Below are 12548 nucleotides of genomic sequence, written 5' to 3'. Positions count from 1 at the left end.
CTGGACCAAAACCTTCAGCCCAGAGTTAAGCTATTCCTTTCCACATTTCAGCATGAATTACCTCTGTTCAAGAGACCCAAGATGATGCAGGACAAGATATATGCAAACTCATATGCTGACAGAGTTAAATGTAAAGGAACTTTTAATTTTTAACAGGAATTACATGTTGAAGGCAAAGAAGAAATAAATAGAAGAAAAGAAAGTAACTCATGGCTTACAAAAGTAGAAATTTCATCTGCTACAGCAGTAGACCTGGATAGGTGTTCCAGGGACTTCTAATTGTCCCCTGATACCTATTTTCTCTGTTTTCCTAAGTAATAGTATTCTCGTTTTAATGGCATGTATGGCCATTTTGAGTAAAGACTGTATTTTCCAGCATCAGGTGCAACTAGATATGGCCATACGACTAAATTCTGGCTGATGGTGAGACACTGAATGTGGCTCCTTTTCCCTTCCTTCTTCTAACTGATTGGAATATGGTAATGATGGCTGGAATTTCAGCAACCATCTTAGATGAAGAAATTTTGCATAACGACATAGAAGAAGCCTGGGTCTTTAATATTACAAAGCTGTCTTGCCAGCCTTGGGCTGCCTGTGCCTAAACCTCTTTTACAAGATAAATAAATACACTTTTATCTTCTTCAGCCCACTATTGGTTGACCACTTTATCTAATCCTGATCCAGTAGAGCAATTTTTTTTCCAATAAAAAAGACCAACCACTTTATTCCCTCAAAACTCAGAGACTAGATACACAAAATACATTTTACAAATTTATCTGACTTAAAAAAATTTTTTTTGTTTTTGTTTCTAATTTTTATTTTTTAAAGTGGCAGCTTCTTTTCATTTATTTATTTATTTCTTGGGGGGGAAGGATTAGGCTTATTTATTTATTTATTTTTAATGGAGGTACTGGGGATTGAACCCAGGACCTTGCGTATGCTAAGCATGTGCTCTACCACTGAGCTATACTCTCTCCCCCATCTGACTTTTTTTTTTTAAACACTGACTAATAGCATTTAATGAGCTTTAGAATACATTGTGTCAGCAAAAGGAGGAAGTAATAAATGTGTAAAACTGAGATAAAATATCGGAAAAGAAGTATCAGCATGCTAGCTTAGTTTAACACACTGACAAAGAGTTTCACTCACCAGGATGGTTACTGAGGGCATCATCATATTACAGCATAGTAAGAGAATTGTGCAAGATAACCCAAGTTATTAGGAGGAAAAATACGTGTGTAACTAATATATAATACATTACGTATATAAGTTATAAAATATTATACATGTGTGCTAGAGTGACCAACTGTCCTGGTTTTAAGACTATCCCAGCTTTAGTCCTGAAAGTCCCATGTCCCAGGAAATCCTTCAGTCCCAGGCAAACTGTGACTGTTTGTCACTTTGTCACTCTAGTACTAGTACGTACATATGTATGTCAGTAGAGCAACTTTTTTGCAGAGATAGTATCTGAACAAGATAGGGTTGATACATTTTCCTTGTCTATTACAATATAAGTTGGTTTTTAATTAAGTATTAATTCCTTTAAAATATATCCAGAACATTTGACTATTAAGAATACATTACAGAATTTTAGATAGGTATTTACAATTATTCAATTAACATCACTTTGATAAATAATTAGATTTGCAAACAAAGAAGAAATTATAATTGATTTTTATTTCATCTCCCATTAAATTTTGTATTAGAAAGCTCTTCTTTGAGAATCTTACTAAGGCCAAATGTTTCCAGAACTGTATTTTAGCCACTAAGAAATAGCACTCGTAAAGTTAAATATCTTGGTCAAAATAATTGTATGTGTTCACTTGTATATTCCTGGATTCAGTGAACTTAAAAACTCAGACTGCTGACCTTTGCATTTGGTTTTATAAATCTGGAGTGTAGAAGAAAGCCTGCTGGGCTTGGGGTCAGAAATTCAGCATTTAAATCCTAGCACCATTACCCACTAACTAAAAGACATCAGGCCTGCTGACTAATCTTTATGAGCCTTAAATGAGCCAAGAAATTGAGGATAACAGAACTCGCCTACCTTGATGAAGGAGTATTAAGAAAATGACATAAAAAGAGATAATGTATCCAAAAATGCTTTACAAACCCTAAAATAATATTTGAAATAAAATAGTTATCATTAAAAAATATTTTTCCAGGTTGTTCCCAGTAGATTAAATAAAAAATAAGCAAACAAACAAAAATATAAACATATAAACAAATATAAAGATTTCCTTTCATTGTGGGTAAGTCATTCTCAGAGTTCAGTCCACAAATGTTCAAAACCATGCAGGCCTTATTCTACTTCACAGCAACATCTGCTGGTGAAGTCAAGAAGGTGCAAACTCTGGAGTGCATCAGATCCAAGATTCAGTTAACAATTCAGAAGAGGTTCTTTTTTGATTTAAGATGTGTCTTTTTTCTTGATCCACACTTGGGCTGGTTTTTAGAACACTGTATATAATATTTCCCCATATGTATTAATATTTAGGTTGAATATTCGTAATGAGATTGCTTAGTAGTCTGTTTTCTAGGATATTTGATCAATAAATTCTTTCCCAACAACCTGTAGTACAATGAACTTACAACCGTTTCCTTGAGGAATACTGCATCATGAATTTTTAATGGCTAAGTATCTCCCTAGAGATTACAAAACTCCAAAAATGAATATGATTCTGCCTTCAATATTTTAACATGGGCCTGGTACATGGCAGATACTCAGGATGACAATGATGATGATGATTATGATGATGGTGATAAAGAGAAGAAACATCATAACCACTGATGAACTGTGGGCTCAGCATTGTGCAAGTATAGCTGCTTTATCTGTTTAAGCCTCATATCTACCCTATTTGGTACATATTATTACTGCCATAATAAATGGGAGGTCAATTTTCTATCCCCATTTTTCTGAGACAGCTCACCAATCAGTGGTTTGAATTTTGTCTCACATTGAGAAATGAGGTGAATTTATCATAATTAACTAGACAGTCTATTCTAGGTTACTGCTAGTAAGTCAGAAAGGAATCTGGACTCTTGCTGAGATAAGATTACAATTCTTTCTAAAGACTTTCTACTTAAGTTTCAAATCATTTGAGGTCACCTTATGATTTGTGCCAGACGACCATGTAAAAGGCCTACTGATGGAAAGGCATACTTCCTTATTATGACCACTGATTCCAAAACACAGAGGAAGGGACATCACTGCTTTTAGTTTTGATAGTAGGGGTGTGCACTGCGTTACAGAGTTAGTTCCAAATCAAAATTTGGAAAAGGTTTCCCTTTGAGCTCTCAAATAATCTCTTACAGTTAGAGGTACCCTCATTTTAGGGATCGCCAATAATATTGTTAGTTTCCTGGGTGAAAGACATGCTAACTCATGCTGCGCTAAGCACTGGTTATACTTTTGTATTCCAATACTAGACAGGTTTAACAAAGCGTTTTCATGTGGCAAAGAACAAGTCTGGAGAATTATTCAGGACCACTGAAAAACAACTCTCCCACTGTGAAAAGGTTCTGATGTTACAAAATATTAAATTACCTTGACATGATTTAAGCTGAAAACAAATGAATTACCAAAGGGACATCTTTGTCTATTTTTTAATTCAATGGGGAAGCATTCAATATTTCCCCATTAAGTCTGATTTTAGTTGTAGGTTTTTGTAGATATCCTTTATTAGATTAAGGATGTTCCCTTCTACTGCTAGTTTGCTGAGGGATTTTTTTTAATCATAAACAGATTTTGAATTTTACAAAAGGAGAGTATATATATACATCACTTACAATCTTAATTATCTATAATTATATATATACATATATATATCATATATATATAATGTCTTCTTAATCAGTTTAAGAAAGTTCTCCAAAATTTTTAGGTTGCAATTTTTTTTTCATGAATGGGTACTGAATTTTATGAGACACTTTTACTGATACAATGAATTTTTTCCCCTTTAGTCTTTCCCTGAAGGGAATTACATCTTGAATATTGTCATCTTTGCATCCTACATAACTTAACTTAGTCTTAACTTTTATAACATGAGGATAACAATAGTTCCTCCCTCATAAGATATTAAGAGAATTATGAGTTAAAAGACTAGTACCTGGTACAGACTAAGCACTTAACAAATGTTAACTATTTTCTTTAAGCATTGCTAGAGTCATTTTGCTAAGATTTTTATTTGTGATTTGTGCATCTGTGCTCATAATTAAGATGGGTCTGTATTTTTCTTTCTTATATTGTCCTTTGGTGTTGATATGGCTATATTAGCCTTACAGAATTAGTTGAAGAATGTACTTCTTTTTTAATTACATAAAACAGTTTAGATAAGATTGTAATTACTTCTTGCATATTTGTTCTAATTTGCCTATAATACTAAAAGGGACAGGCTTTTTTTATTTGTTTTTTGGTTGGATGATTTAAAAATACTGATACAACTGTCTTATTTGACATAGGGACATTCGGATCTTCTATCTCCTTAGCTCTCAAAGTGCAAATCAAGACAACACTCTGCTCATGCCTTTAATCCTTTCTCCAAGAGGAAGGACTTTCACAATTTTCTTCTCACTAGGAGAATTCAGAGCACACAAAATAGATAAATGTAGTCTAGGAAATTTGAATAAATGAATTTGTATTTACATTTAATGTGAAGGTAAATATTATCACTTATATACAGTCATTAATCATGGGAAGTAGTAAAGATTGGTTTGGAACTAGGCTTCAGGGATAAATATATAAGCCCAACTGAAAAAGTCTGTCATGTTTGATTCATAAACTTAAAGGAGGCATTTGGTTTGAAATTAGAGGCAGTCATGTATAGAATACAATTGAAAAAATACGATCAATGGAATAACATCAACCAAGTGTAAGAGGCAGTCACCCATGGTATACCACAAGGCTTGCCTGGTTCCATCTAGTCTACTTTTTCATTAGTGTTTTAAAATGAAGGTAAAATTTACAGATGACAAGAACCTTGTAAGAATTGCAGATATAGTGAGATGAAAAGATCATTATCAGTAAGATCTTGGCATGCCAAAGCAATGAGCTGAATCTCTTTAGAAGAAAGATAAAGGGATAAAAGCAAATATTTACATAAGGCTACTTTTTGGTGCCCAGTATTAATTTACAATACTGTTGGAAACAGTTCTGGATTTGGGGGTTATTTACTCCCCATCCTTGTGGTTCTGCTGCAGTTTACTCCCATGTCCTACTTTGAGGGTGGCTTATAATCCAAGCCTGGCCAGCTGAAGTACTGTATCCCCTGGCAACAATGATAAATTGGTTCAGAAATGGGCATGTGGCCCATGACAGGTCAAACAGAGACAATGAGACTGAACATGGAGTTTCTTTTTCTTAATTGGTATTCATGATGAAGTGAGCTGGAAGCTGCAGAGGCCCATTTCATGGAACAGAAAGTGAAATCAATCCACAGGAAGAACAACTGTGTAATGACTTTTTGGGACCACCACTGAGTCCTGAATCCAGCCATTTGGGAAGTCTGATACACTCATGCACTTTCAGTCTTATGTTCCAATGAGGAGTTCCTCCCCTCCCTTCCACCTTTTCCTCCTCCTTCTCTTCTTCCTTTTCATCATCAAGCCATTTATACCTCAGATTCTTGTTACTTAAAATGTAACTGATTGGTAAAATGGGATAATAATAGGACTTCTGCTAAGGAACTCTTTTGGGGATTAAATAATGTAATTGGTATAAAGTGCTTAGTACAGTATTTGGCATAAAGAGAGCATGAAATAAATTCTAGCCATTGTAGTTATTATTGTTATTACAATCATTATTGTTATCATTGAATGCATGACCATTTGGTGGGGATTCAAGCATTTCCTGGGTAACTGGGCTAAATCATGTTTAATGTGTCAGCCTAGGATTCTACAATTTTATAATTCTAGTCTTGTAAAAACTTAGAGCAAATCAAATAACTGTAACACTTTAGCATTTTCTGTAGAAGTTGAAGAATGAGAGAATAAGGGTTAGGACAGTATAAGTCAAGGAGAAAGATGTAAAGGGGAGAAAATAAAAGAAAAAAGAAATCCCAGTGATGGCTTCTAAGGCTGTTAGGACAGGGATATACGACAAAGATTTGTACAGCAGAAAACTTACTACTCTGAGACACCAAGATTCCTTCTGCTTTGCTGCTCAAAGTTTGATGGGCTTATGCGAGTGACTGTGGAATTGTAGAAACACATCAGTCCTAAAAATCTAAACCCTGAAATATTCAGTCCCAACATTTTATAGGTCAAATTGTCATTTATTTTATGGTAATTTTCATAGTGCCAGATCAAATAAACTTAATCATTTGTTTATTTCAAATGCTTGCAGTGAATTCAGAAAGTGTATTTTGCGTTTCAAAAGATTTCTTTGTCATTGAAAGTGCATTTTAAAAAAAACAAAACAAAACATAAGCTAAGTTCCTGGCAGCTGCAAAGAGACAATTCAATTCTTTTTCTCATAAATCAGTTACTTACAAGTCTAACTATCATGGTTTTAAAATGTGTGGCATGTATAAGTGTTTAAAATTTCTATAAAATCTGTATCAAATATGTAGCCAAGGTGGTGAATAAAGTGGACTTTTAGCAAATTTAGTATCATGTATAAAGAGAAATTAGCAATTCAATCCTGTAGCCAAAGAAAATAAGAAATGAATGACATCAACTAATAATATCAATGACAAATCTTTAGAAGGGAGCATAGGTAGAGTGATAAACTCCCACTGTTGTGGCTGAGGTTCAGACAAATCTGAGCATCTGGCAGACCACTGGGGTGGCTGGTCAGAGATCCAGGGTTGGGGGGTGGGTACTAAGAACTCTTCTTAGGAATATCTGGTACCATGAACAAAACCTTAACCCTTGTTGGGCTGTAGGCATTTTGAGAACTGGACTAATCTGCTGCTAATCTGGCTCTTGGATGGATAGCTGAGGCCAGGGAAGATAGAGTTTTAGATAAAACAGAATATATTTTACTGCAAACTCAGTACCACAGTTTGACACTGGGGGCCAAGCAAACTTGCTCTGGCTCTCTACCAAGGTGTAACACCAAGACGAAACACAGTGTTCTTCCTTATCTTGCCTCAGGCCACCGCATGAAATTGGTAGACTGAGGACTCGTGGCTTCTGAAACTTCAGGGGTAGGCAACACAAAGGGACAGAGAGGCTGCCATCCTGGGCAGAGCAGTGTGGAGTCGAGTCCATTTCTGGGACCTCCAGGGTAGCAGTCACAGAGTTTGCTGGGACTGAGGTGGTAGAGATGGACATCACCACACTATGCTGTGCCCAGAAAAGAATACTGAGGCCTCTAAGAAATACAAGGTCTGGGAGTACTTTGCAGAGGGTTGATGCTCAAATTGAACATGGGAGGCATGTGGCAGTCAAATGTGGACCAAGACACTCATGGACCTCATAGATTTATATTAAGGAGGGCTGGGGATGTTTGGGTACATATCAAATAATGCTATATATTGTTCTTTGATCCCAAACCAAAAGAATGGTTTCTGGTAGATCTAAAACTAAAGAAAAAAAAAAAAAAGGCAAAGAAAATATTCTGACTGGACTAACTTGATCTCTTTCATTAAATAAGAAACCATTACGGTGGAGGGTATAGCTCAAGTGCTAGAGCTCATGCTTAGTATGCATGAGGTCCTGGGTTCAATCCCCAGTACCCCTTCTAAAAAAAAATAAATAAATTTAATTACCTCCTCCTCAAAAAACAAAAAACAAAAAAACCAAATAAGAAACCATTAACAGAGATGCCCTGATTTGATGTTTTATGGCAATATTTAACACAATTATAAATCAGCCCTAAATCATGTTCACATTTAAGACATCTTTACACATTCTCTGGTGTATTTTATCTAGCATTTTGTGCTTTTGTAAAACAAAGGGTAAAGAGCTTTTCCATCTGCCACTGAGAGCAGTGGGACACATTCCACATAATTCATCTGCCTGGTGAAGAGACACAGACTCAGCCAGCTCAAGTAACCTTAGCCATGTTCTCCAGCCATCTAGTGGCAGAGCAGAGAATCTGATGTACCTCTTGATACTCATTTTAAGTCTCATTTTCCATAAACTGCAACTGCTTCATGGAAATACTCTAAAAGGACTCCTAAAACATGTCCCCAAGCTCAGCCTTCGCATCATACCTTGGAGTATGCTCTTTACAATAACCTCTGTGTGATCGGCCAGGAGGTCCGCCTTGGTGATCGCAGCCAGGGACAGGTAGTTGGACATATTCCTGCACAGTTCCTTGTTGCCCCTGTGGAGGAACTTCACTGCAATGGGGATGGCTAATGCCATCACAGGGGGCCGGTTGTAATTCTGAGAAAATATAGGAGAACAACAAATAACAAGTGGTTCCTTCTTCAATTTATTCATTCATCCAAAAAATATTTGAGCTAAGCTCCCAGAGTGCAGCTGTGAAAACATAGACCCCACCCTGTTTTCTAGTGTTTGGGAACTCAGAGAGCTCTTGTTCTTGTTAGGGAGACTTAGAGGCACACAAGCAGTTAAGAGCCTAGGCTGATGAGGGCCATGATAAGGAAAGGTCAGGGGTATAAGGGAGCACAAAAGGAGCACTTAATCCAGTCTCAAGGGAGTGTCAAGAAAGACTTTCTGGAGGAGATGATGTCTTAGCTGAGACCTGGTGGGTGAACTGGAGATGGCTGAGTCATGACTAGGAAAGGCGTGGACAGGAGGAAAAGCATGTGTGAAGGCAGACAGGTGGGAGAACTTGTGCATATGGGGAACTGTAAATAGTTCGGTAGGGATGATGTGGGATACATGTGGGGAAACTGGGGTGGAGGGGTCAGAGAAGGGACTGGAGACAGAAACAGTTACAGGTCTGGCACCTGCTAAGGAGTTTGGAATTGATCTTTAGGGTGATTAGGAGTCACTGATAAGAGGAACAACTCATATTTATACTTGAGAAAACAATCCATAGAATGTTACATACATTACATATTGCTTTCTGACTGTATCTTAGAAACTAAAGTTTTGGCTTAGTGAAATTCAAAGGGGGAGAAAAATTAATGAACATAAGACTAAAAACTGAGGGAATTCTGGGTCTAAAATAATTCTTTTTTGATATACTTTGTAACTGACATCAATATCCTTACACAAAAACAGTGCTACCAGCATTTAATTACCTAATTAGGGAGTAATACTTGGAAAATAAAAACTGTTTTCTTAAAAATGAATGGTATGTCCTTCCTACTATTAACCATTCTGACCATCAACCCCACCCCTTAGGCTATCAAGCAAAAGTTGCACAGTGCACAACGTATCTAACTTTATATCATTATCTTAGAAATAAAAAGTGGTTGCTTTTTCTAACTGTTCATGTGAAAAGTGCTTATATCTTTCTACCGGTAGATTATCCCCTCTACTATCTCCCACAATTCTAGGTTTATGGCAGGTGTTCAATAAACATTTGTCAAGCTGATTAACTAATGAAGAAAATGCAAATCTATAGTGATAGTTGTGATCGGGAACATAATGTGGTGGGGAGAAGGAAGGGGGAGTCAGGTGTGGGAAGGGGACCACTCACTCCCATCTTCTTGCTTGGGCCACCAACTGCCAGCAATGGCCTCCAGTGCCATCCATTTTCAGGGCTAGCTGATTGGAAAGGTGAGTTGTTACACGCTCCTTAGCAGATATGACTCCCATGACCACGTCCCAGGTACTTCTAATGAAGGATTTTGCACCCTTAGCTTCAAGGGCAGTCAAATGACTCAGACGTCGACAAACCAGAGAATCACATTTCCAAATGATATGTTTATGGATGGGCAAGTTTTCCAATTATAATTGAGGAGTCATTAAAAGGTTCTGAGAAAGAGCTTCTCTCTCTCCTGCTGTATTCAAAGAGTTAAGAATGGAAGATTGAGAGTAGCTGCCGCTATTTTGTGAGCTCAGGAGGAAAGAATCTGTATGAGATTCAAGGCAGCATAGATCTATCAACATGAAGACAAGAGAAACCCGGTGACATTATTCCAGCCCCATGCATTAGGCTGTGCCCAAAGCCAATTCTATTCCTAAATTTTTCCAAATGAGCCATTTGAGTCTCTTGTGCTTAAGCTTTTTCTCCCCCAGTCTCTAGAACAAAAATAGACCTGATAAATCCTTAATCCATTTCTGTAGTTCCACCCATTTTTCAGATTCAAGAGTTAGACTCCTAAGCTGAGAAAATAGGTATTCAACAACCCAAGCTGATGTCCCACCATGAAGTCAACCATCATGAAAGCTCTGACCCTATTCTTTGGTGACAAATCATGTGTTTATATAGCAGTTCCACTCACTATGTTTCTGTCCTATCCTTAGAGTTCCTAGCACCATCTAAGATTCAGGACCATGGCTTGCAGTCAGATTTCTCTCATACCAGACAGCCTTTTCTAGTATCTTCCCTCCTGGTGAATTTAACCGGGTCTGATTAGACAGGGCCATTACTGATGTGATGAGCTATGAGGCATCCCTGAGATGCTGGCTGCTTCCCTGCCCTTCAGCTTTAGAAGTCTGGGCATGTACTTGGTCAGGCCTTACAGGATTGCTTGGATCTACTGAGGATAACTCACACCAAGGGATTTCCAAAAGGCTGGTGCATGATCAGGTATGCCAATTTACTCTTCCACAGTGAGAGTCTTTTCATGTCAGGATTTTTCACATTATCAGGATATCAGGAGGCAGATTACTAACCAGAATGTTCACTCATGGGCACAAGATCAGATTAGAGCAAAGGAATTTCCTGAGGGATATTTCATCTAGGCCATGGCAAAACCTAACTGAAATAATAGTCCTGCCCTACAGCCAAAGCCACACCGGTGGTACCTCTGGTGACTGGAACTTTTCTGTCCATCAGATTCAGTCTCCACCCCTGCCTCCTCCAAGACACTGCAGGGTAAATGTGCCAAAATAATGACCCCCACATTGAGCATCCTCTTTTTGTTGCCATACTCTTCAGATATGTGGTGTTTAGGAAGGCCAATTGATTTGTCCATTTTCTCCATTGTAATCATAGTGTATGCTGCTCCCTTGAGGTTACATTTTAGTTATCTCAATTAGAACATTGTTTCCCAAATCCCTCAGTCTAGCATATAAATTTCTTGGGTTGCCCCAATCTCATGTAGATCTTTTTTTGTTAGTTTACTTTTTACATGACATATCTTTGTTCCTGTCATGGCTGGTCAAAGCCTTAGTTTTGAGACTGGAACACAATCACACAATTCTTCTCAGAGCTTTCCAACAAAGAATATCACGTTCAACTTTACTTTATCTTCTCTGAGTCTTTAGTCAAGAACAACTTACAGCTGGAGAAGTACATGTCTTCCATTAGAGAAATATATCTCCAAGCACATTTACCTATAACTTGCTGAGAAGCCACGATGGCGGCATCTGGAAGTTCAACTGCCCCACTAATTGTTCCCCACTAATTGTGAACACAGACAGGCATAGTAAAAGATCAATGAAAATCAGTATTCACAGCAGCTAATGTTTTAAACCCTGGGAATAAGCTAACACTTGCAAGCAACAATGAAACAACAGGCCATCTTACCCAGTTTTGTCATATTTTTTTTTTTAAATTCTAGATGCCCTAGAGAAAAATAAGGGCAGCTATTAAAGTCTTTGATGTGTGGTTCCAAGTGAAAGTTATAAAAAATTTTTAAAACGTATAATGTCATTGTTAAAAAAAAACACAAAACTTTCATACTCAATTTTTCTGTTTTCCTCCCACATATGTCATCTGGAAATCTCTCAAATGACAAGAGAAGTGAAACATTAAGCAAAGAGCAAAAATTCACATAAACAGCAAGGAATTGCCACCAAAGACGCTCAATCTCTAAGCGTCTAGACGGTCCCTAGTGCTTCAAGAGGCCATGGGCACTGCTGACAGCAACAGGATATGAGGCGCTGAAAGGCCAAGATGAGGCTAGACAGACCTGCATCCCACGGATCTGACAGGTACCACACAAACTCCCTTCTAACAGCTGAGCTTTGCTCTCAGGTGAAGCAAAAAGAGTTGCTAGTGCAGTAGAACTCTGGTCCCTGAAATTACTTTATCTCTAGGATTATTTGGATCAGAGGAATGCTAACGGTACACATGCAGAGAAAGCCCTATGACTGCTTGCACAAATAAGCCACTTTAACAGCAACTGTCAATGCCAGAGCTTATGATAGATCTTGCCCCTCTGTGCAGACGTGAGCATGATGGGGTGTGTATCATCTTACACACCATTTAGTGCTCAGTACTCAGGGAACAAATTCAGTGAAGTACAGGGTAGAAATAAAGACTTGCTCATGGGGACAGTTACATTCAGCAATAGGAGCAAAACAAGAGGGCTTTGTCCTACAGATGCCAAGAATTATATTTCTTAACTAGATTAGCACCATTTGAGCTCTTGGTGGAGATTTTCCTTTGGAAAATGCACTTTGGGAAGGTTTCCCAGTGTTTCAAAATTGAAAAGAAAAGAGCTAAGTAAAAGAGATATATATCTGAGGTGATAGCAATTAAAAAGCTCTTTGGTTCTCAGGACTTGAATTCA

The 12548-nt window shown here is 37.6% G+C and overlaps 1 protein-coding gene across 6 annotated transcripts in view; it reads right to left on the bottom strand.

The window, feature by feature from the left end:
- VEPH1 (ventricular zone expressed PH domain containing 1) overlaps positions 1–12548 on the bottom strand; it is a 197225-nt gene that overhangs the window by 149331 nt on the left and 35346 nt on the right. For all 6 annotated transcript variants that reach the window (XM_032485610.1, XM_032485602.1, XM_032485619.1 and 3 more), the window contains one exon: positions 8160–8334. In XM_032485610.1, the coding sequence (XP_032341501.1) occupies positions 8160–8334 (175 nt within the window). The remainder of the gene's footprint in view (positions 1–8159; positions 8335–12548) is intronic.

This window comes from Camelus ferus, chromosome 1 (assembly GCF_009834535.1).
Source record: "Camelus ferus isolate YT-003-E chromosome 1, BCGSAC_Cfer_1.0, whole genome shotgun sequence".
Lineage (NCBI taxonomy): Eukaryota > Metazoa > Chordata > Mammalia > Artiodactyla > Camelidae > Camelus > Camelus ferus.
Note: the sequence above shows the minus strand (reverse complement) of the source record. Positions and strands in the feature narration are given on the sequence as shown.